Source organism: Oncorhynchus nerka, linkage group LG7 (genome assembly GCF_034236695.1).
Source record: "Oncorhynchus nerka isolate Pitt River linkage group LG7, Oner_Uvic_2.0, whole genome shotgun sequence".
NCBI classification, from domain to species: Eukaryota; Metazoa; Chordata; class Actinopteri; order Salmoniformes; family Salmonidae; genus Oncorhynchus; species Oncorhynchus nerka.
The window spans coordinates 45,923,233-45,949,152 of record NC_088402.1 but is presented as its reverse complement, the minus strand read 5'-3'; the positions used below and the strand labels follow the sequence as shown (position 1 = coordinate 45,949,152).

Genomic DNA, 25,920 nt, shown 5'->3' with positions numbered 1-25,920 from the left:
AGGCCTATATGCAGATAGACTATTGCCATATATGGATCTGTGCCATTTACTTGGAACTGGACTGTGTTTACAGCTGTGGTCGAGTAGATGCGCTTGTTGTGAGATCAAATCAAGAGCTGCATGTAGCCATCAATCAATCAATGTTTTTTTTATTTATAAAGCCATTTTTACATCACCTAATGTCACAATTTGCTGCACATAAACAGAGCCTAAAACCCCAAACAGCAAGCAATGCAGGTGTAGAAGCACAGTGGCTAGGAAAAGCTCCATAGAAAGGCCGGATCCTAGGAAGAAACCTAGAGAGGAACCAGGCTATGAGGGGTGGCCAGTCCTCTTCTGTCTGTGCCGGGTGGAGATTATAACAGAACATGGCCTTGATGTTATATGTTCATAGATGACCAGCAGGGTCAAATAATAAGTGGTTGTAGAGGGTGCAACAAGTCAGCACCTCAGGAGTAAATGTCAGTCTACTCCTGATGTCTCTAGAGAGTTGAAAGTAGCAGGTCTGGGACAAGGTATCACGTGAACAGGTCAGGGTTCCATAGCCGCAGGCAGAACAGTTGAAACTGGAGCAGCAGCACGACCAGGTGGACTGGGGGCAGCATGGAGTCATCAGGTCAGGTAGTCCTGAGGCATAGTCCGAGGGCTCAGGTCCTCCGAGAGAAAGAGAGTGAGAGTGAGAGTGAGAGTGAGAGTGAGAGAGAGATAGATAGAAAGAAAAAGAGAGAGAATTAGAGCAGGCATACTTAAATTCACACATGACACTGGATTTGGTGTTGGAGGGCCAGTAGGAGGCACTCTTTCCTCTGGTCTAAAAAAAAATTCCAATGCCCCATGGCAGTGATTGGGGACACTGCCCTGTGTAGGGTGCCGTCTTTCAGAAGGGACGTTAAACGGGTGTCCTGACTCTCTGAGGTCATTAAAGATCCCATGGCACTTATCGTAAGAGTAGGGGTGTTAACCCCGGTGTCCTGGCTAAATTCCCAATTTGGCCCTCAAACCATCACGGTCACCTAATAATCCCCAGGGTGAGGCGTAAAGCTAACATAGACTGACCCTAGCCCCCCGACACAAACTATTGCAGCATAAATACTGAAGGCTGAGACAGGAGGGGTTGGGAGACACTGTGGCCCCATCCAACGATACCCCCGGACAGGGCCAAACAGGCAGGGTATAACCCCACCCACTTTGCCAAAGCACAGCCCCTACACCACTAGAGGGATATCTTCAACCACCAACTTACTATCCTGAGACAAGGCCGAGTATAGCCCACAAAGATCTCCCCCATGGCACGAACCCAGGAGCGGCGCCAACCCGGACAGGAAAATCACATCAGTGACTCAACCCACTCAAGTGATGCACCCCGCCTAGGGACGATATGGAAGAGCACCAGTGACTCAGCCTCTGTAATGGGTTTTGAGGCAGAGAATCCCAGTGGAGAGTGAATTGTCAACTTCACATGTGTGTATATATTTGTGTTGAATAATTATTTGTATAGATTAAGAAAATACATTTATATGAATTTCATGATTTATTTCAATTATGTTTCTTTCAATTATGTAGTGATGTGCTCTTGTGTTCTGATTATAACATGGAATGGGACCAAATGGAATACACCATTGGTGTGTTTTGATTCTTCCACTAGATGGCATTAGCATGTTGGGGAGCAATTTGGTCCACTGCATTTATTCAAGGAAAGGGGCTTATAAAGTATAGTATGCCGGGTGATCAATCAGTATGACACATTATTCTTGGATTTTCAGCAAGGAAGAACCTATTTTATTTTTTTAAGTTCACAATTTTAATGCAGAAAATAGAGACAAATGGTATGGACAAATTATAGGCACCCTGGAGCTATTATAGTGCATTCATAAAGTATTCAGATCTTTTGACTTTTTCCACATTTTGTTACGTTACAGCCTTATTCTAAAATGGATTAAATTGTTTTTCCCCCTCAACAATCTACACACAATACCACATAATGAAGAGCAAAAAACTGTTTTTTAGAAATGTTTGGTAATTTATTTAAAAAAATAGTTTTAAATGAAATATAATTTATAATGAAATAGCATATACATAAGTATTCAGACCCTTTACTCAGTACTTTGTTGAAGAACCTTTGGCAGCAATTACAGCCTCAAGTCTTTTTTGGTATGACGCTACAAACTTGGCACACCTGTATTTGGGGAGTTTCTCCCATTCTTCTCTGCAGATCCTCCCAAGCTCTATCAGGTTGAATGGGGAGCGTCACTGCACAGCTATTTTCAGGTCTCTCCAGAGATGTATGATCGCGTTGAAGTCCGGGCTCTGGCTGGGCCGCTCCGGCTTTGTCTTGGCTGTGTGCTTAGGGTCGTTGTCCTGTTGGAAGGTGAACCTTCACCCTGCCAGTACATGTCCAGGCCCGTCTGAAGTTTGCTAGAGAGCATTTGGATGATCCAGAAGAAGATTGGGAGAATGTCATATGGTCAGATGAAACAAAATATAACTTTTTGTTAAAAACTCAACTCGTCGTGTTTGGAGGACAAAGAATTCTGAGTTGTATCCAAAGAACACCATACCTACTGTGAAGCATGGGGGTGGAAACATCATGCTTTGGGGCTGTTTTTCTGCAAAGGGACCAGGATGACTGGTCCGTATAAAGGAAAGAATGAATGGGGCCATGTATCATGAGATTTTGAGTGAAAACCTCCTTCCATCAATAAGGGCATTGAAGATGAAACGTGGCTGGGTCTTTCAGCATGAAAATGATCCCAAACACACCGCCCGGGCAACGAAGGCGTGGCTTCGTAAGAAGAATTTCAAGGTCCTGGAGTGGCCTAGCCAGTCTCCAGATCTCAACCCCATAGAAAATCTTTGGAGGGAGTTGAAAGTCCGTGTTGCCCAGCAACAGCCCCCAAACATCACTGCTCTAGAGGAGATCTGCATGGAGGAATGGGCCAAAATACCAGCAACAGTGTGTGAAAACCTTGTGAAGACTTACAGAAAACGTTTGACCTCTGTCATTGCCAACAAAGGGTATATAACAAAGTATTGAGATAAACTTTTGTTATTGACCAAATACTTATTTTCCACCATAATTTGCAAATAAATCCTACAATGTGAATTTTCTGGAGAAAGAATATCTAATTTTGTCTGTCATAGTTGAAGTGTACCTATGATGAAAATTACAATTAATTCTCTCATCTTTTTAAGTGGGAGAACTTGCAAAATTGGTGGCTGACTAAATACTTTTTTGCCCCACTGTACATGTATTGGCCAAATTCCCAATTCTAGATACAGCTTGAGAAAAGTTGAGAGAGACAATAAATCGCACATAAAACAGTCTCAAATACAGTTATGCCTCAAGCAAGGAAGTAATGATCGAACTGGGAATGTTCCTGCAAATGGAGTGCTTTTTTACCATGGGGTTAATCTAGTGTATATCAGGCACCAAACCACAATGAACCAACACATATCAGCATCAACGCTAGGAGGTGGCTATATACAGTGCATTCGGAAAGTATTCAGATCCCGTAGCTTTTTCCACATTGCGCACGCCCAATTTTTTTTTAAAATTTCGCACGCCCAATTTTTCAGTTTTTGATTTGTTAAAAAAGTTTGAAATATCCAATAAATGTCGTTCCACTTCATGATTGTGTCCCACTTGTTGTTGATTCTTCACAAAAAAATACAGTTTTATATCTTTATGTTTGAAGCCTGAAATGTGGCAAAAGGTCGCAAAGTTCAAGGGGGCCGAATGCTTTCGCAAGGCACTGTATTTCTTAAACAGAAATACATTTACATAACTATTCAGACCCTTTGCTATGAGACTCGAAATTGAGCTCAGGTGCATCATGTTTCCATTGATCATCCTTGAGACGTTTCTACAACTTGAATTTACCACAGGTCGACGCCAATCAATTGATTGGACATGATTTGGAAAGGCACACACCTGTCTATGGAAGATACCACAGTTGACAGTGCATGTCATAGCAAAAACCAAGCCATGAGGTCGAAGGAATTGTCCGTAGAGCTCAGAGGCAGGATTGTGTCGAAGCACAGACCTGGGGAAGGGTACTAATCGGGGGAGAAGGGCTTTGGTCAGGGAGGTGACCAAGAACCCGATGGTCACTCTGACAGAGCTCCAGAGTACATGGGAGAACCTTCCAGAAGGATAACCATCTCTGCAGCACTCCTCCAATCAGGCCTTTATGGTAGAGTGGCCAGATGTGTCACATCCTGACCATAGAGTCCTTATTTTCTATGGTGGAGTAGGTCAGGGCGTGACTGGGCGGTTTCTAGTTTATATTTTCTATGTGGGGTTCTAGTTTTGTTTTCTATGTTGGTTTTTGGTATGATTCCCAAGAGGCAGCTGGCTATCGTCGTCTCTAATTGGGGATCATATTTAAGTAGCATTTTTCCACCTGTGTTTGGTGGGATATTGTTTTGAGTTAGTGTATGTTACACCTCTTAGTTACGGTTCGTTGTTTGTTTCGTTTTTTATTTGTTTATTGTTTTTGTTAGTTTCTAATAAATAATATGTGGAAACCATATCACGCTGCAGCTTGGTCCGATATTTATTCCAGCGAACGTGACAAGATGGAAGCCACTCCTCAGTAAAAGGCACATGACAGCCCACTTGGAACTTTCCAGAAAGCACCTAAAGGACTTTTAGACCATAAGAAAGCATCACGTCTGGAGGAAAGCAGGCACCGCTCATCACCTAGCCAATTCCATTCCTACGCTGAAGCATGGTGGTGGCAGCATCATGCTGTCAGGATCGAGGGAAAGATGAACGGAACAAAGTACAGAGATCCTTGATTAAAACCTGCTCCAGAGTGCTCAGGACCTCAGACTGGGGTGAAGGTTCACCTTCCAACAGGACAACAACCCTAAGCACACAATCCAAGACAATGCAGGAGTGGGTTCAGGACACGTTTCTGAATGTCCTTGAGTGGCCCAGCCAGAGCCCCAACTTGAACCTGATCAAACATCTCTGGAGAGACCTGAAAATAGCTGTGCAGAGATGCTTCCCATCCAACTTGACAGAGCTTGAAGACTTGAGGCTGTAATCGCTGCCAAAAGTGCTTCAACAAAGTACTGAGTAAAGGGTCTGAATACTTGTGATATTTAAAAATAATAATAATGAATTTGCAAACATCAAAACATGTTTTTGCGTTGTCATTATGAGGTATTGTGTGTAGATTGATGAGGAAATAAAACAATTTAATACATTTTAGCTGTAACGTAACAACATTTGGAAAAAGTCAAGTGGTCGGAATACTTTCCGAATACACTGTACATTCGTAGACAGACTACTCACATACTATTCTCTCTCCCGCTCCCAAGCCTTGACCTCAATGACTGATTAAAGGAAGTGACTTGTTGCCTTGCGTTGTTGAAGGTTTTATCACCTTACTGTGGGCAAAAAAGCAGAAATATACCGTAAAACACAAGGTGGACATAGATTTTCTTCCACTTCCTTGGCCCTCGTTTCTATCCTCAAAAAGTATACTGCATTGCTGTTGTTCATGAAAATAACCGTCACACACTGACTCAATGTCAAGACAGGTGAGTCACATGTGAAGAACTATTATGAGCCAGTTTTCCAGACACAGATTAGGCCTAGCACAGGACTAAGGAATAGGTTTAATCTGTGTCAGGGAAATCGGCCCCATAGAGATAGGAGACAGGAAGATGGTGTTGTCACCTGTAGATGATGGGGTTTGGGTTTCCATTCTTTGGTGGGCAGAGAGGTGGGCTTCTGACCCTCCAGGAAGTACTCCCATCTGGTCACGCATCTCTGTGTTCTGGAGAGGGGTGAAAAGTCACTCAAAGAGAGAGGGACCCCTATCCCTCAAAAACATGCACACGCACCACAACACAGATAGCTGTATGAGTACGGACCTCAGCTTCCAGAAAATCACCTTCTCCTCTGGATCCCTGATCACCTGATCTCTCTCCTGGATCACTGTCCGTGAGTTCTGCAGCTGTAACACTCACAAAACAGAATACTCGTATAGTGGCAACAAAATTATGTGAACACTTTGGAGTTACCTGGATTTCTGCAAAAATGAGTCATCAAATTTGATCCGATCTAAGTCACAACAGACAAACATAGCGTGCTTAAACAAATAACAGAAATTGTATTTCTTGTCTGTATTGAATACATCATTTAAACATTCACAGTGTAGGTATCATGACACTAGGCGAGACCCAAATGCAGACACAGGAGGCAGATGGTTGGAGTTTAAGATGTTTAATAAATCCAAAGGGAATAGGCAAGAGAATGGTCGTGGACAGGCATAAGGTTACAACCACGGGGCCTCCCCTTGCACCTGGATATTCCAGTGCTACTGGCAAAAATAGTCTGTGGTAGGATGAAACTACAGTTGAGTTGTTTGGAAGAAACACAACACTATGTGTGGAGAAAAAATGGCACAGCACGCCAACATCAAAATCTCATCCCAACTGTAAAGTATGGTGGAGGGAGCATCATGGTTTGGGGCTGCTTTGCTGCCTCGGCGTGGACAGCTTGCTATCATCGCCAGAAAAATGAATTCCCAAGTTTATTAAGACATTTTACAGGAGGCTATCTGTCCGTCAATTGAGGCTCAACAGAAGTTGGGTGACGCAACAGGACAACAACCCAAAACACAGACGTAAATAAACAGAAGAAAATGTGCCTTCTGGAGTGGCCCAGTCAGAGTCCTGACCTCAACCCGTTTGAGATGCTGTGGCATGACCTCAAGAAAGCAGTTCACACCAGACATCTCAAGAATATTGCTGAGCTGAAACAGTTTTGTAAAGACGAATGGTCCAAAATTCCTCCTGACCGTTGTGCAGGTCTGATCCGCAACTACAGAAGATGGTTGAGGTTATTGCTGCCAAAGGAGGGTCAACCAGTTATTAAATCCAAGGGTTCACATACTTTTCCCACCCTACACTGTGAATGTTTATGTGGTGTGTTCAATAAAGACAAGAAAACGTATAATTGTTTGTTATTAGTTTAAGCAGACTGTGTCTATTGTTGTGACCTAGATGAAGATCAGATCAAATGTTTTGACCAATTTATGCAGAAATCCAGGTACAGTATTTACAAAGGGTTCACATACTTTTTCTTTCCACTATAGATACTGCAGAGGAAAACTAACATTCACTGTAACTTTCACAGAAGAGGCTATATCATCACTTATTCATGATGAGTATTCTGTTTCAGCAAACAGTTTTGCGTGGATTACAGTAACTCCCCTACCACCTTTACAAACCAAAGCAATTAGGAACCCTCTACTCCCTCCATCTCAATATCATTTCCCTATTGATGGCTGCAAAGCATGCAGGGTTTGTGTGTCTGTATTGTATAGTGCCTTCGGAAAGTATTCAGAGACCTTGACTTTTTCCACATTTTGTTACTGTTCTAAAATTGTTTTTGTTTTTTATCCTCTACAATCTACACACAATACCCCATAATGACAAAGGGTAAAGTGTCTGAACAGTGATGTCATATTTCAGTTTTTTATTTTTAATAAAATTACAAACATTTCTTAACCTGTTTTTGCTTTGTCATTATGGGGTATTGTGAGTAGATTTTTAAAAGTTTTTTGATTTATTTCACCTTTATTTAACAAGGTAGGCAAGTTGAGAACAAGTTCTCATTTACAATTGCGACCTGGCCAAGATAAAGCAAAGCAGTTCGACACGAACAACAACACAGAGTTACACATGGAGTAAAACAAACATACAGTCAATGAATGATACAGTAGAAAATGTGTCTATATACAATGTGAGCAAATGAGGTGAGATAAGGGAGGTAAAGGCAAAAAAAGGCCATGGTGGCGAAGTAAATACTATACTATAATAAATAATAAAACATTTTATTAAATAAACACTGGAATGGTAGATTTGGAGTTTAAGATGTTTAATAAATCCAAAGGGAATAGGCAAGAGAATGGTCGTGGACAGGCAAAGTAGAGATAGAAATAATGGGGGTGCAAAGGAGCAAAATAAATACAGTAGGGAGAGAGGTAGTTGTTTGGGCTAAATTATAGATGGGCTATGTACAGGTGCAGTAATCTGTGAGCTACTCTGACAGCTGGTGCTTAAAGCTAGTGAGGGGGATAAGTGTTTCCAGTTTCAGAGATTTTTGCAGTTTGTTCCAGTCATTGGCAGCAGAGAATTGGAAGGCGAGGCGGCCAAAGTAAGAATTGGTTTTGGGGGTGACCAGAGAGATATACCTGCTGGAGCGCGTGCTACAGGTGGGTGCTGCTATGGTGACCAGCGAGGTGAGATAAGGGGGGACTAGCAGGGTCTTGTAGATGACCTGGAGTCAGTGGGTTTGGCGACGAGTATGAAGCGAGGGCCAGCCAACGAGAGGGTACAGGTCGCAGTGGTGGGTAGTATATGGGGCTTTGGTGACAAAACGGATGGCACTGTGATAGACTGCATCCAATTTATTGAGGAGGGTATTGGAGGCTATTTTGTAAATGACGTTGCCGAAGTCGAGGATCGGTAGGATGGTCAGGTTTACAAGGGTATGTTTGGCAGCATGAGTGAAGGAGGCTTTGTTGCGAAATAGGAAGCCAATTCTAGATTTAACTTTGGATTGGAGATGTTTGATGTGAGTCTGGAAGGAGAGTTTACAGTCTAACCAGACACCTAGGTATTTGTAGTTGTCCACAAATTCTAAGACAGAACCGTCCAGAGTAGTGATGTTGGACGGGCGGGCAGGTGCAGGCAGCGATCGGTTGAAGAGCATGCATTTAGTTTTACTTGTATTTAAGAGCAATTGGAGGCCACGGAAGGAGAGTTGTATGGCATTGAAGCTTGTCTGGAGGGTTGTTAACACAGAGTCCAAAGAAGGGCCAGAAGTACACCGAATGGTGTCGTCTGCGTAGAGGTGGATCAGAGTCTCACCAGTAGCAAGAGCGACATCATTGATGTATACAGAGAAGAGAGTCGGTCCAAGAATTTAACCCTGTGGCACCCCCATAGAGACTGTCAGAGGCCCGGACAACAGGCCCTCCGATTTGACACACTGAACTCTATCAGAGAAATAGTTGGTGAACCAGGCGAGGCAATCATTTGAGAAACCAAGGCTATCGAGTCTGTCGATGAGGATGTGGTGATTGACAGAGTCGAAAGCCTTGGCCAGGTCAATGAATACGGCTGCACAGTATTGTTTCTTATCGATGGCGGTTAAGATCTGCTCGCCTCCCTACCACTGAGGAAGTACAGTTCCCGCTCAGCCCAGTCAAAACTGTTCGCTGCTCTGGCCCCCAATGGTGGAACAAACTCCCTCACGACGCCAGGACAGCGGAGTCAATCACCACCTTCCGGAGACACCTGAAACCCCACCTCTTTCAGGAATACCTAGGATAGGATAAAGTAATCCTTTCCCCCCCCCCCCCCCTTAAAAGATTTAGATGCACTATTGTAAAGTGGCTGTTCCACTGGATGTCTTAAGGTGAACGCACCAATTTGTAAGTCGCTCTGGATAAGAGCGTCTGCTAAATGACTTAAATGTAAAATGTAAATGTAAGATATCCTTTAGGACCTTGAGCGTGGCTGAGGTGCACCCATGACCAGCTCTGAAACCAGATTGCATAGCGGAGAAGGTATGGTGGGATTTGAAATGGTCGGTAATCTGTTTGTTGACTTGGCTTTCGAAGACCTTAGAAAGGCAGGGTAGGATAGATATAGGTCTGTAGCAGTTTGGGTCAAGAGTGTCCCCCCCCCTTTGAAGAGGGGGATGACCGCAGCTGCTTTCCAATCTTTGGGAATCTCAGACGACACGAAAGAGAGGTTGAACAGGCTAGTAATAGGGGTTGCAACAATTTTGTTTTAGAAAGAAAGGGTCCAGATTGTCTAGCCCGGCTGATTTGTAGGGGTCCAGATTTTGCAGCTCTTTCAGGACATCAGCTGACTGGATTTGGGAGAAGGAGAAATGGGGAAGGCTTGGGCGAGTTGCTGTGGGGGTGCAGTGCTGTTGACCGAGGTAGGGGTAGCCAGGTGGAAAGCATGGTCAGACGTAGAAAAATGCTGATTGAAATTCTCAATTATAGTGGATTTATCGGTAGCGACAGTGTTTCCTATTCTCAGTGCAGTGGGCAGCTGGGAGGAGGTGTTCCTATTCTCCAAGGACTTTACAGAGTCCCAGAACTTTTTTGAGTTTGTGTTGCAGGAAGCAAATTTCTGCTTGAAAAAGCTAGCCTTGGCTTTTCTAACTGCCTGTGTGTATTGGTTTCTAGCTTCCCTGAAAAGTTGCATATCACGGGGGCTGTTTGATGCTAATGCAGAACGCCATAGGATGTTTTTGTGTTGGTTAAGGGCAGTCAGGTCTGGAGAGAACCAGGGCTATACCTGTTCCTGGTTCAAAATTTCTTGAATGTGGCATGCTTATTTAAGATGGTGAGGAAGGCATTTAAAAAAATAACCATCCTCTACTGACAGGATGAGGTCAATGTCCTTCCAGGATACCCCGGCCAGGTCGATTAGAAAGGCCTGCTCGCTGAAGTGTTTCAGGGAGCATTTGACAGTGATGAGTGGAGGTCATTTGACCGCTGACCCATTACGGATGCAGGCAATGAGGCAGTGATCGCTGAGGTCTTGGTTGAAAACAGCAGAGGTGTATTTAGAGGGCAAGTTGGTTAGGATGATATATATGAGGGTGCCCGTGTTTACGGCTTTGGGGTGGTACCTGGTAGGTTCATTGATAATTTGTGTGAGATTGTAGGATGGCTGGGGTGTTAAGCATGTTCCAGTTTAGGTCGCCTAGCAGCACGAGCTCTGAAGATAGATGGGGGGCAATCAGTTCACATATGGTGTCCAGAGCATAGCTGGGGGCAGAGGGTGGTCTATAGCAGGTGGCAACAGTGAGAGACTTGTTTTTAGAGAGGTGGGTTTTTAAAAGTAGAAGTTCAAATTGTTTGGGTACAGACCTGGATAGTAGGACAGAACTCTGCAGGCTCTCTCTGCAGTAGATTGCAACACCGCCCCCTTTGGCCGTTCTATCTAGTCTGAAAATGTTGTAGTTCGGAATGGAGATTTCAGAATTTTTGGTGGTCTTCCTAAGCCAGGATTCAGACACGGCTAGAACATCCGGGTTGGCAGAGTGTGCTAAAGCAGTGAATAAAACAAGCTTAGGGAGGAGGCTTCTAATGTTAACATGCATGAAACCAAGGCTATTACGGTTACAGAAGTCATCAAAAGAGAGCTCCTCGGGTATAGGAGTGGAGCTAGGCACTGCAGGGCATGGATTCACCTCTATATCACCAGAGGAACAGAGTAGGATAAGGGTACGGCTAAAAGCTATGAGAATTGGTCGTTTAGAACGTCCGGAACAGAGAGTAAAAGCAGGTTTCTGGGGGCGATAAAATAGCTTTAAGGTATAATGTACAGACAAAGGTATGGTAGGATGTGAATACAGTGGAGGTAAACCTAGGTATTGAGTGATGATTAGAGAGATATTGTCTCTAGAAACATCATTGAATCCTGGTGATGTCATTGCATGTGTGGGTGGTGGAACTGAAAGGTTGGATAAGGTATAATGAGCAGGGCTAGAGGCTCTACAGTGAAATAAGCCAATAAACACTAACCAGAACAGCAATGATTGATTGATGCAGGGGGAAATGTAATCAATTTTACAATAAGGCTGTAACGTAACAAAATGTGGAAAAAGTCAAAGGGTCTGAATACTTTCAGAATGCACTGTATGTGTGTGTGTATCTGCCGCATGTGTGTACGTGCATCCGAGTGTGTGTGTGTGCTCACCTGTTGGATCATGTGGCAGACCTTCCTCTGCTGGCTCTTCAGCATGTCGTCCAGATGATGGATCTTCTCCTTCAGGACAGTCAGCTCCTTCTCCAGCTCCTCAGTTCTCACACCACAACCCAGTGGTTACATAAACAGAATTACCATCATATCTACACTGTGTATGAACTTGCCATATTTATGGGTCCAAATTTTAAAGGGAGTATACCGTATCCTTTTTAGTATCTTAAAAAATATGCTGTATACTCTTTTCAAACTTTGGATTTATAAGTATGGCAATTCATGAACGTTGTAGGCTTGAGTAGCAATGTTTCAACGTCTGTTGCTGAGGACTGTATTGTTGTATACTCATGTAGAGTTGTATATGAGATACTATGTGCAGACAGTCTACGTTTCAGTTGTATGACTGATTTGTAGTCATTTTGCCGACAGATCCTCCTCACCTCTGCTTTTTCTCCTGCCCCCCCTCCTTGGCTGCTCTCAGCTGCAGCAGTTCAGCCTCGCTGTCGGCCATTTTGTCCTTCAGGACAACACCCTCCAGCTCCATGCCCCCCAGCAGCCGCTCCAACTCCTCCAACCTGTGACCTCGCTCCTCCGCCTACCCCTCCACTCGCTGCAGGTGCTTCGACTGCTTGTCAAGACGCCAGCTGAACTCACCACTTTCAGTCTGCAGGGGGAGTTCCCAATTACATTTAGTTACAGTAATGGTCAGGAAATAGTTCAAATGTCTTAATCAGTGCATATTCAATTGTGGACTGGGATGTAATATTATGCAACACATATGCATCATGATGACACTGGAACTAATGACTGTGTTCTGAGATGACACTGAATAACAGTTGAACGAACGAACAAAACGATAGAGGATGATAGAGAGAGAGGGATGGGGAAAAGAAAGAGGGAGACCGATGAGACAGTAGACAAGTTGAGTAAAAAAAGGATGGGAGATGAAAAAGAGAGAAAGAGGGGGATGAATATTCTTCATCATCTGGTGAACATTGACCTGCATTCAGTCCTTTCCTCCTGGTGTCTCTTCTCAGACTCTTTCAGCTGAGCATTCAGGCGCTTGCTCACCTCCCATACTTAGCACTGCCCTTTGAATTCTCCCTGACATGTGCGAGAGAGAAAAAGCAAGCTCAATGAACCTGGACATAGAGTAAACAAACAGATAGAGAGTGCTAGGTGCTGACATACTATTTGCATACCATTTGCAAATAAGTGTTTCCGTAATTGCCTGAGGTAAAAGGTCACCTAAATAGGTTGGTGCGTCAGGTGAATGTCATGTGTCTGTCAGCTGAATACACACTGGTTTTCCCGGTAGAAGATCATATATGTAACAATATATGTATCGTTTTCTTTAACATGACACCTTTTTAGAATGGAGGCCAGTGTAACAGGACTCTAGCATACACAGACAGGTCATAGACTTAAGTTACTGTCTGTGTAGATGTTTATTCCCTTAGAATGTATTGTTTTTCCCACTATCTAGGTAATGGATGTCTGGTGTCTTTTTACAGGACGTTATGATGTGCTGCACTGAGCCTGAGATAATGTGGTGGGAAATTGGATATGTTGTGCTAAGGTGTGTGTGTGTTGCGTGCGAGATCTCGCGATATATTTGGTCTGTATCACTACAGTCTTTTCACAGAACAGAGTGATGTGGTGAGTGGACACATATGCTTTCCTATGACTTGGCAAATTCTTTTATAGTTTGAATATAAATGTAATTTTCAGTTCATGTTCAAATTGTCTCCACAGTAATTTAATACTTTCTTTATATAAAAAGCACTCATGTGAAACTGATGCAAAACAAAAACCACAACATTTTAGATAACGAAAGTTAGAGGGTGTTGACATGCAAATATGGTATTACATTTGTGTATGACTCTGTCCCAACAATGTTATGATTGGTGACAATTGTTTGGTTGGTAGGCAGGGTGACTATGTAAACATTGGCTGGAAACTGAGGCAGAGTGAAGGGGCTAGTGGAGTAAAACAGATACAAATACTGACGATGCTGGATTGTTTGCATTTGAGTATTAGAAAGAGCTTGAGATGAGCCTCTGAAGGCCATTTCACACTGCATTGTTCTTAGCCCCAGGCTAGACTCGACCTGGGCTAGCTTAGCCTGTGTTCACACAAGCATTGTTAACCCTGGCTGGACTATGATTTAACCCTGGGCTAAGGATTCACACTTGTATTCCAAAGCCTTGGGCTAACAGACAAACAACATGCGAGCAACATTCTCTCTCTTACAAGCAAACCTATGTTACAAGTAATAAGACATTTATTAACATAGTATGTACTGTTTAAGATGTATTTTTATGTGTGACAATGATGTTTTGCTTGCTCAAAGTCACACTTGCAAGTTTAAATTGCACTCTTGACTGGCCTGTGCAGGGGACCCATCCTCTCCTCGCTGGACCACATTTCTTCTCTCTTAACTCAGTGTTTGCTCGCGCGTGCCATCTCATGCTTTTGAATTGGATTTGACACCATCGACTATCAATTACAGAATCCCAAATAATTTTTATTTGTCATTGGATGTTTTTCTTTTTTAATACAGTCAGTGATACAGGAGTCAAATCACATAGGGAATCTCATCAGATCATATGACATCAGCAAGCCAGAGCCATCTGTGGAAAGAGCACAGGTAAAACCAAGATATAAGTGCAAACAGAATGAATGTATCCTTCAACATAAAATTCCAACTAAAACGATGACATGAGCTCTGTCACAATTGATCTCTGCTCAACTCCTCACTTCCTCTCCACTTGCATCCATCTCGAAACCCATCGGAGGAGGTCTAAGGCGAGGAACCTTGGGTCGTCTCCTCCAATGGTGTTTTAGGAGGCGTGATGATCAGTTCTTGCATCCATAGCTCTGTCTATGAATTTGAGAGTGGTTACATTTCTCCAGCCCCATCCCTCAGTTTTTTATCAAACAGGGGCGGGGAGTATACTTCTTATTGTTTCAACTGCTGAATGCCGCTTTAAAAAACAGATAAATTAGCATACTAGTATGTTTAAGCATACATGACTGTTGGCAGTGCTGTGCCATACCTTTAGCTCCCAGGTACAGCAGAGCTGACACACTAAAGATGAAGTTACGGCAGATGTCTTGACCACCCTCTCTGGCTGTTCTCTAGACAGAGGTAGTGCTGGAAGGTGTCCCATGCACTGTTTGTGGCCACGTCACCTCCCTCAGAACCAGTGAAAATCTCCAGGTTCTTACAGTGGGGAGTTAGCATAATCTATAGAGAGGGCAGAACAATACAGGAGATGGAATTAGATTTAGTGTGGAGTTGGAAGTCCCGACATAAAATCCTTGTACAATCCATAGACATTGGTAAAATGGTCATCAAAAGCATGGCACTAGAGTTTGAGGAAGGTGGAACGATACATATGTGCCAAGTTGTGATAGGCATACGATGAGTTGGTGGCCCCCACTGGTCCAAACTTGAGGTCCTCAGCCTCATTGGTGTAGTGGCCAGGGAGATTAAGTAGAAGCCTGACTCCACCTGCTCAAATGTGTTCCCTCTACACACACTGACCTGTCTCCTGAGAACAATTGGTGTGTGTGAGTGAGTGAGTGAGTGAGTGAGTGAGTGAGTGAGTGAGTGAGTGAGTGAGTGAGTGAGTGAGTGAGTGAGTGAGTGAGTGAGAGAGTGAGTGAGTGAGAGAGTGAGAGAGAGAAAAATAAGATGTCAGGAAATGTCACAGAGTTCAATTGGAGTTTAAATGTTTTAACATTTTAATGATTCATTCAAGGCAACAGTCTATTTTAAGACTGCTCTGGCTGTATCCAAAGAGGCAACTATGGTTAATCATATAGCCAAATAGGTGATAACAAGATGTGGGACTGGACTGAGCTGAGCTATAGGGCAATTCCACTGTAACAGAGTGATGCTGATCTCAGATTATGTAAAAAAGAAACCAATGATTTCAGAGTGAAACAAACAATACAACTCTATGCACATGGACTACTTTTAACAATTTGCATCATCGGTTTGTCTGACATGCATTTTAAAGTGAAAAATCTTAGTCTCCGCATCACTCCGTTACCATGGAATTACCCTGTACCTATCCATGCCACTTGTCAGTCAGCATGGCTCAGTACTGAACAGTATGCTGTCAGTTCATGCCCAGCCCAGCTCGTGGGGAACTATCCTCCTATAGGTTCACCTTACCTACACTACTCATATTGTTTAGCAATGACTATCACATACATTCAATACAGAAACATCTTTCTAACCGATAGACAGCAGCTTTGGTTAAACCACATGGCTAAACAATAGATCGCTATCTAACATTATCTAGTTAGCTTCCTAGCTACCTGACGTTCACCTAGCTTGACTCATCAATAGCCTGCTTTAATAACACCTCTTAAGGATCAGACCCTTTTTTTCCCTCCAATTTTCGCATACAATGACATACCCAAATCTAACTGCCTGTAGCTCAGGACCCGAAGCAAGGATATGCATATTCTTGATACCATTTGAAAGGAAACACTTTAACGTTTGTGGAAATGGGAAAAGAATGTAGGAGAATATAACCTTTTAGATCTGGTAAAAGATAATACAAAGAAAAAAACAAACATTTTTTGTACCATCATCTTTGAAATACAAGCGAAAAGGTCATAATGTATTATTCCAGCCCAGGTGCAATTTAGATTTTGGCCATTAGCTGACAGCAGTGTATTTGCAAAATTTTAGACTGATCCAATGAACCATTGCATTTCTGTAAAAAAATTGTTGTATCAAGACTGCCCAAGTGTGCCTAATTTGTTTATTAATAACTTTTCAAGTTCATAATTTTGCACTCTCCTCAAACAATAGCATGGTATTATTTCACTGTAAAAGCTGCTGTAAATTGGACAGTGCAGTTAAATTAACAAGAATGTAAGCTTTCTGCCCATATCAGATATGTCAATGTCCTGGGAATGTTTTTTGTTACTTACAACCTCATGCCAATCACATTATAACCCCCGACTTCAATTTCAAAATCATAATTGATTAGCTAGCTAGTTGGTTAACTAGTTTCGATATTGAAAAATGAGTCCAAATTTTTCCTCTCTCTACCCTACTGATGTTACATTTGCACACCCCTTGGTTAACATAGAGATTCTGGGAACATCAGAGGGTGGGGGGAAATGAACTATATTCTGGTAATCCGACCAATTGAACATATGCGGTGGTACTTAATGAATATGATGTCAGTCAATGACAAGATCGGATTTACATGGAATTGTTGTTCAATTTAAATGTTTGAATATGAAATGATTTGTGATGGGATGAAATGTGATTTTAGCTTCTAAAATGTGAGATTTGGGTTTTCATAAGGTTAGGGCTCTGCTCAATCAGTGGCCCGCCCCTGTGAAGAGACAGGGGTTATAAAACTTTTCAGACACACCCTTCTCGCTCCACTATATAAAGCCTTGACGAAAATGTAACCTCCTGTTCCGAGGATGTGAGGATGACGGTCCGATGTCAGAATGGTTCAGATAATAATAACTACAGAACGAAGCCAACATCAGCGTGAGCCTTGGTTGCGAATGGTATGAACTTTGAACTCTTATTCACTACAGAAGTGTACCTCCTAGCCGTTGAGTTAGCAACAGCAGCTGCAAACGAGGGTTAGGAAGTAACAGACAGAGTATCCCGCCTATCACACAACAACGTTACTAAAACGTTTTCCAATTTACCACCAGAGACATTCTTCAAAGGACTCGGTTTGGCAACACGGCTTCCATCTACCAACAACCTACTGAAGCGCAGTTCAGAGTAAATATTTATTGCATTTTCCTTTTCCAAATGGGCAGTAATTCAGAATGCATAAGACACTGTATTTACGATAGCACAGCTTCTTCCTTTGTTACTCAGTCTTCCCGCTCTTTCACTCAAACCCAGCCCCTTTTCTTTTGTGTAACAAGCTGTCATATCTGCTCCGCCCGCTAGGGACGTTTTCCTTTATGACGTAATTTGTAATCAAGTTATGATTAATTATGTGTGTGTGTAATTCTGTGTGATTAGTTAGGTATTTAGTAAATAAATAATTAAACCCAATTTTGTATTGCTGATTCAACTTGTTAGCCAGGGTTCGTGAAGATAACCAATAATTTACAACTTTCAGATGAGACTGAATTAAGGTGATGATTAATATTGACTGCTATTGATGTAAAATATTACTAGGTCTTTAAGAGTTTATTCGGAAGAAAACAGCTCTATAAATATTATTTCGTGGTGCCCGACTCTCGAGTTAATTACATTTACATGATTAGCTCAATCAGGTAATATTAATTACGGAGAAGTTATTTTATAGGATAACATGTCATATCACTTAATCCGGCATAGCCAAAGACACGACACATGTTTCCCTCCACACATCTTTTCTGTTCTTCACACTGATCAGCTACATGTCCCATCCTTTGGCATTTAAATACACTGCAGTGCATACAGCTACAACTCTTCACTGTTCGTAAGCCAACACAACAGGAGGCCTTTCTTTCTAACTAGATCGGCGGGCTAAGACAGTACCAAAGATTATAGATATACTGACAAGACACATGTTTCTCCACCCTAACAATGGGAGTCATTGTCCACAAAGCGGCAAGGCGGGCTGTCTTGCTGCCACCTATCCTTTCTCTCAGCCATCGTTCACCTTTCACTGTCCCCTTTCATCTCTATGGTCAAAAATCCGGTTAGAGCAGTCTAGCTGTGATTGGTCCAAATACCTGACCAATTGCGTTTTTCAGTAGACTGTTACAGGCTATGTTCATTGGCTAGAATTTCCGTTATAAAATTATAGTAAGCAGTTGTGAGAGCAAAATGTATTTTGGAGAGCAAACTGAAAAATTGGCGTGACAGGGAGAAAAGACATCCATGATGGGACACAGTAATGCAGTAATTTCTGAGTCTTGACATGTAGTAAGAATTTCTTTAGGTAAACAAACATCTCTGCTTTCTAATTTACTGCGTGTGGAAATTCAGTTCTGCTTGCTCAAAGTCACACTCGCAAGCTCTTAAGTTTAATTTGTGCGCACCACGCTGGTCTGCACTTGTCCTCTGCTCGCTCGACCACAGTTGTTCTCTCTCCACTCAAGGAATAAATAGTATGAATTTACATGCAGAATGCATTACAGGCATCACAAGCATATGTCAATTAAGTAAAAGTGTCACATTTGTGACTGGACAGTGAGCATTCTAGGAATGTGCAAGTGTGAACACTTCAGACAGTGAACACTTCAGAATGTGCAAGTGTGAACACTCGCTTAGCTCTGCGCTAAAATCTCCCTTAGCACAGGGCTAAGGAGGCTCTTAGCCCTGGGCTAATTTGCAATGTGAACGCACCTTGAGTGGCTTAGCTACCTTATTGTTGTTATTATTTTGTCTGGCGACCATCTGTTTCCTCAAAGTCTTCAAACAGTACCGAACCTAAAGAGAAAGACACCACACATATAAGAATTTACATCAAAAATACACACACACACTAGAAATACTTAGATTGGAATGGAATTGGAGGAAACGGCTGCCAATTTACGGGCTCCTTTTTTTGCATTATTTGTAACTTATTTTGTTCATAATGTTGATGCTACCGCCTCTTATGACCTAAAATAGCTTCTGGATATCAGAATAGTGAATACTCACCTCGAACTGGACAAATCATTTTTCTTTAATGAGTCTAAAGCGAGGAATATAATGCTGGTCCCAGACAAGGTCCAATTCCCTGTCATTCACATGAAGAATATATGGAAATACAGGGGGCGGAAAATGTGAGAATGTGTCGGCAAGTAGGTAACCCGCCTCAACCATTCATTATTTTGGCCAATGTGCAATCACTGGAGAATAAACTAGATGAGCTCCATTCAAGACTGTCCTACCAACGGGACATTAAAACTGTAATATCTTGTGTTTCACGAATCATGGCAGAACGACGACACGGATAATATACAGTTGGCTGGGTTTTCCGTGCATCTGCAGGACAAAACAGGTTCGTCCGGTAAGACGAGGGGTCGGGGTGAGCGATGTCTAATATTAAGGTAGTCTTGAGATATTACTTGCCTGAGCTAGAGTATCTCATGATAAGCTGTAGACCACACTATCTACCAAGAGCATTTTCATCTACCACCTCAAACCGACGCTGGCACTAAAATTGCACTAAATGAGCTGTATAAGGCTATAAGCAAACAAGAAAATGTTCAATCAGAAGCGGTGCTCCTAATGGCAGGGGACTTTAATGCAAGCAAACTTAAATCCATTTGACCTAATTTCTACCAGCATGTCACATGTGCAACCAGAGGGAAAAAAAAATCTAGACCACCTTTACGCCACACATAGAGACTCATACAAAGCTCTTCCTCAACCTCCATTTGTTAAATCTGACCATAATTCTATCCCCCTGATTCCTGCTTACAAGCAAAAGCTAAAGCAGGAAGTACCAACGACTCGCTCAATACAGAACTGGTCAGATGATGCGGATGCTACTCTACAGGACTGTTTTGCTAGCATAGACTTGAAAATGTTCTGGGATTCATCCAATTGCATTGAGGAGTATACCGCCTCAGTCAACGGCTTTATCAATAAGTGCACCGACAACATCGTCCCCAGTGACCGTACGTACATACTAGAGGTCAACCGATTAATCGGAATGGCCGATTAATTATGGATGTTTTCAAGTTTTCATAACAATCGGTAAATCTGCATTTTTTTTCACTATGGCCGATTACATTGCACTCCATGAGGAGACTGCGTGGCGTGCTGACTACCTGTTACGCGAGTGCAAGGAGCCACGGTAAGTTGCTAGCTAGCATTAAACTTATCTTATAAAAAACAATCAATCTTAACATAATCACTAATTAACTACACATGGTTGATGATATTACTAGTTTAACAAGCTTGTCCTGCGTTGCATATAATCGATGCGGTGCCTGTTAATTTATCATCGAATCACAGCCTACTTCGCCAAGCGGGTGTTGATTTAACAAGCACATTCGCGAAAAAAGCACTGTCGTTGCACCAATGTGTACCTAACCATAAACATCATTGCCTTTCTTAAAATCAATGCACAAGTACTGTATGTCACATATGCAGTTATCGAAAATATATGGGAATATCTGCTCAATCCAAATTTACAACCAACTGATTGCAGCACTACCACAATGGAGGAGACAAGTGGAAAAGGGAGAAGGTAGGGAACTTGTTTGCCTGCCATATATTAAAGATACAAATTGGATGAAAGGAACTGGCATAAATAGAAAAATATACCAGTTTCATCTGAGGACAAAAATGTTGACAGCTGCGCCATACAGGTTGCAAAAAAACTGGAGGAGATTTTCAATGTACCAATTCCATGGCACATGGTTTATGAACTGGTACAAACAACCACACTTGACGACACTTTGGATCAATTAAAATGATTATATAAAATTATTGCCATCAACAGAATGCTCTATGTATGGGGCATACAACAATCTCAGCTCTGTAGATTTGGTTGTGAAGAGACTGAATCAGTAGATTACTTATTCTGGTATTGCCCCTATGTAGCTTGTTTCTGGTCACAGGTTCAGGAATGGTTAAAGAAATCACAACATGCACTTAAAATTAACCTTACAAATAGCAGTGTTGGGCAATCTGGAAAGCCATAGCCAGTCAATAAATAATATAAAATTGGGAAATAAGTTCAAATGCATTATATACACACCAAAATATGTTACAGATACTATAAACATTTCCCATCACTCAGACAGTTAGTGAATACACAGCATCCAGCACATCAATCAATCAAATATATAGACAAAAGCCCTTTTTACATCAAAATAGTAACCACAGTGGTTATAGAGGGTGCAACAGTTCAACAGCTCATGAGCAAATGTCAGTTGGCTTTTCATAGCTGAGCAATAATAGGTTGAAAGAGAGAGTCGAAACAGCAGAACCAGGACAAGGAAGCACATCCATTGAAACTGGTAAAAAAAAATCTTTGGAAAAACAATTCCCCTCCAATTCCCTTTATGGATGGGTGTATCTTTGAATTCGCTGTTGAATGGCCTGCTCCTTCTCCATTTTCGGAACACCATCCCGCTCCCCCAGAGTGATCGATAGTATATTTTAGCTCGCACTGTGATGAGTGTGTTTCTGAGCTCTCAGGTTGATGTAGCGAGTTATGGTCTTCACTGATCTCACTCTCCGTCAGCTCCATCTGTGGCGACTAGGGGCAGGACTCGATTGTATACTGATGGTCGTGAGCGCAATCTAGCTGGGCCCTGAGCGCTTTTAGTGATGGTCCCGGTGGACCTCTTCTCCACCACAGCACAGGAACACTCTGGCACCCAGGGGTCAGTTCGGCATGCTGTACTAACCGTTCTTTCCTTTTGGTAGAAAACAATTAAGGAATCTATTTGGCTATAGTTATATTCAAGAATCACTGCATATACTTGACATAAACAATAGCCTTAGAAATAACATGGATTTGCATGTACCACCTGCCTCCTGCACAGTCTCCTCCTCCAGGATGAAAACATTTTCAGGGATGAAGATGTCATTCTGAAAACAAGCAAACGTTTTGTTAAGACAACTGAACCCACATATATCAGTTGGCATTAACAATCTATCTGTTGTATGCTTTATCAACACGCGCACACACACACACACACACACACACACACACACACACACACACACACACACACACACACACACACAGCAAATATGTATTCTTGTATTTATCAGCAAACATTAGCTATGTCAACTTCAGTCTAGCTAAATGAGGTGGAGCTAACAAAACATTACAAAAATAAATCTGTCAACAAAATGTATTACAGTACTTGTCTGAGGTGGGAGCTAACTACAGTAACTAACGATACCTAATAACAGGGGTACACGGATAAACTGTGTTGCAATTTTAGTTGCAGTTGAGTTGCTTGCTAACCTTATTTGCTGGGGGGTGTTACACAAAACACTTCAGATGCAATTAGCTAGTTACCTTCGACTGGAGTTGCAACAAAGTTGTCCAGTTTCTAACGCTAGCCCATGGGTGTCAAACTCTGGCCCGTGGGCCAAATTTGGCCCGCGGGGTAATTATATTTGGCCCGCGAGACAATACCAAATTACTACTAGAGCTGGCCCGCCGGTATTATACAGCGCATTCACCACTAATAGTACGAATGCCATAATGCTCTGCTGTTTTCGCGCGCCAATCAGGACAGGACCCAGAAACGCTCTCTCCTCTGTGACAGTAGTCATAGCAACATAGACGCTACAACTGTCAGCGAGCTAACCCTTCCCAAAAATGGCGAAAAGAAAGGCAGAAAACAGGAGCTTTCTGGACAAGTGGGAAGCAGAATATCTGTTTACATATGTAAAAGACAAACCTGTTTGTCTTGTTTGTGGAGTCAACGTGGCTGTAAGTAAGGAGTACAACATTAGACGACACTATGAAACGAAACACCATGACAAATACAAGGACCTGGACATGACTCAAAGGAGCCAGAAAGTAGAGGAGATGAAAAGAAGTTTGGTTTCACAACAGAATATGTTTAAAAAAGCCACATCACAAAGCGAGGCTGCTGTAAAGGCTAGTTATATAGTGGCAGCAGAGATCGCAAAATCAGCCCGGCCCTTTAATGAGGGAGAGTTCATGAAAAAGTGCATGATGAAGGTTTGTGACCTCGTATGCCCAGAGAAAAAACAAGCATTTTCAAACGTGAGCCTGAGCAGGAACACAGTAGCTGATCGCACATGTGATCTTGCCACCAATCTGTATGACCAGCTGATGGAAAAGGGAAAAGATTTTGTTGCGTTCTCCCTCGCTGTGGATGAGAGCTGCGACGCATCTGATACTGCTCAGCTGTCAGTCTTCATCCGTGGAGTGGACTCAAATCTGTGTGTTACGGAGGAGCTATTAGGATTCAAATCAATGCATGGCACAACCACAGGAAAGGAAATATTTGAGGAGGTTTCCAAATGTGTAACTGAAATAAAGCTGCCGAGGGATAAACTCGTTGGATTAACGACAGATGGTGCGCCAGCGATGTGCCGTAAAAAGAGTGGACTGGTGGGCATGGTTCGGGAGAAGATGCGGGAAGAGAACTGTGCAGGTGAGCTAACTGTTTACCACTGCATCATACATCAGGAAGCACTGTGTGCCAAAGCCCTAAAGATGGAACATGTTATGACCACAGTAACACAGGTAGTTAACTTTATAAGAGCCAAAGGTCTAAATCACCGCCAGTTTAAATCTTTTCTGGAGGAGTGTGGTTCGGAATACGCAGACGTGCCGTATCACACAGAGGTGAGATGGCTAAAAGCAGAGGAAAAGTACTGAACAGATGTTTCGAGCTGTGTGAGGAAATATGTCAATTCCTGGAAACCAAAGGGAAAGATACAGCAGAGCTCCGGGAGCAAAAGTTCCTGTGTGAGCTGGCCTTTCTCTGTGACATCTCGAGCCATCTCGATGCGCTGAACCTGCAGCTTCAGGGGCGGGGGCGCATCATCACAGACATGTACGCTGCAGTGAGGGCCTTCAAAACTAAACTGCCTGTGGGGGAATCAGATGCTGCAAGGAAACCCTTGCCATTTTCCCTGCTGCCAATCCATAAAAGCGCAGATCTCTACTGCCGTGTTCCCATGCGCACAGTTTGCTGAAAAACTCAGTGTTCTCGCCGCTGAGTTTAGCCGGCGATTTGCCGACTTCGATGCCCAGAAATGCAAGTTTGAACTGCTTAGTAATCCCTTCGCAGTTGATGTGGAAAATGCACCAACCAACATCCAAATGGAGCTGATTGAACTCCAGTGCAACGACACGCTGAAGTCAAAGTATGATGCTGTGGGCGCCGCACAGTTTCCACGGTTCATCCCTGACACAATGCCTCAGCTCCGCACCCAAGCTGCTCAGATGCTCTCCATGTTCGGCAGCACTTATCTATGCGAGCAACTTTTCTCCTCGATGAAGATGACCAAAACAACTCACAGGAGACGTCTGACTGATGAACATCTTCGCTCGATACTGAGGATTTCTTCAGCTCAGAGCTTGAGCCCAGACATTGATGAACTAGCATCCAAGAAGAGATGCCAGGTATCTGGCTTGGGCACATCAGATTAGACCAGTGTGCAATAATTAACGTTTTCTTTATGCACTTTTTCTTGCTACAAGGCATGGGCTTGAATGGTTTATTATCATTTTATTTGTAAAATTATTAGCCAGTGGAAAAAGTTTATTTTGGTATTTAAATCAGAAGGCTGCAAATAGAAAAGAGGCATACAATTTTTATTTAAATTTTATTTATTTAATAAATGAATGTCATTGATGTGTTTTTTCATTTGAAATTCGATTTTGCATGTCTCCACTATTAAATTATATATTGTATGGTAATAAGCGATGCTTGTTCCATATTCAATGTTAAAGCAAAACTTGTTTGGGTCCATATTAAAAGGTTAATTTGTTCAATGTTGGCCCGTGACTTTGTTCAGGTTTTACATTTTGGCCCACTTGGGTATTTGAGTTTGACTAGGCTAGCGGCTAGCCTAATCAACCACAGTTATGACCGGTTAACGTTACCTCTGGGGCTCCATTGCATTGACTCGCGTGGCCTCCTTCGTTCAGTCGCTTTTGATGATGGTCGGTCGGTAACCCCTACACCATAACCCTCGAAATGTCCTTCATCGCGAAGTCTGCCTCTGCGAAATGCTGTCTGCAGATCTGCAACCTACTTCTCTATCTATAAACCGACACTATGAGATATCCCGTGTTTACTATTATATTATACAAAATGTCCAGGGTACGCTGAAAGGCTACATGTTAATATCCATACAATTACAGCGCTATAATACATTTTATATCACCACGCTGTAGGTTATTACTGTGGCCAGGAAAAGCAGAGTATAAGTAAAACTGCTGCCAACGTACCACAAAGCCACAGGTAGCGTATCCCAAAAAAACGCTGGCTCAGCGAAATGCAGAAGCTATTTAATACGATTCAACAATTCCCTTTGGCAATCATTTACTGACACCGACCAACGGCAAGAACAAATAGACAGTAGCATAAGCAAATAATAACTCGGATAGTGCGCCAGTATCTGTGCGTTGGAGATGTCAACGATGAGTATAACGTGTATAACGCGTCGACATCTCTAGCGCACAGATACTGGGGCAAATAAGTAGCTGTTAACGACATATACAG

General features: G+C 42.6%; 1 protein-coding gene across 3 annotated transcripts; it reads right to left on the bottom strand.

Annotated features, from left to right (window-relative positions):
• Positions 1 to 133: 133 nt before the first annotated feature.
• LOC115131791 (tuftelin-like) lies at positions 134 to 25,920 on the bottom strand. Of its 3 annotated transcripts, none has more exons than XM_065020552.1 (10): positions 25,299 to 25,920; positions 19,115 to 22,285; positions 14,811 to 15,308; positions 14,512 to 14,635; positions 12,752 to 14,384; positions 11,749 to 12,415; positions 5,887 to 5,969; positions 5,690 to 5,789; positions 5,303 to 5,397; positions 134 to 654 (listed from the first exon to the last, which is right to left on the bottom strand). In XM_065020552.1, exons 6-9 carry the CDS (start codon positions 11,791 to 11,793, stop codon positions 5,395 to 5,397), a joined length of 231 nt encoding a protein of 76 aa, XP_064876624.1. In that variant the 5' UTR covers positions 11,794 to 12,415; positions 12,752 to 14,384; positions 14,512 to 14,635; positions 14,811 to 15,308; positions 19,115 to 22,285; positions 25,299 to 25,920; the 3' UTR covers positions 134 to 654; positions 5,303 to 5,394. The 3 variants fall into 3 exon arrangements, 2 of the variants coding, with proteins under 2 accessions (XP_064876624.1, XP_064876622.1); XM_065020550.1 differs by having other exon boundaries at positions 5,307 to 5,397; XR_010464349.1 differs by lacking the exons at positions 134 to 654; positions 5,303 to 5,397; positions 5,690 to 5,789; positions 5,887 to 5,969 and having other exon boundaries at positions 11,771 to 12,415; positions 19,115 to 22,110; positions 22,225 to 22,285; positions 25,299 to 25,915.

What these genes read in the sequence shown, in the direction of transcription:
- LOC115131791 (XM_065020552.1), bottom strand. Translation starts at nt 11,793, where the DNA reads ATGCTGAAGAGCCAGCAGAGGAAGGTCTGCCACATGATCCAACAG. An exon ending in TCTGCCACATGATCCAACAG is followed by an intron (nt 5,970 to 11,748) that starts GTGAGCACACAC and finishes TGAGTGTTACAG; the next exon opens with CTGCAGAACTCACGGACAGT. An exon ending in GTGATTTTCTGGAAGCTGAG is followed by an intron (nt 5,790 to 5,886) that starts GTCCGTACTCAT and finishes ACCCCTCTCCAG; the next exon opens with AACACAGAGATGCGTGACCA.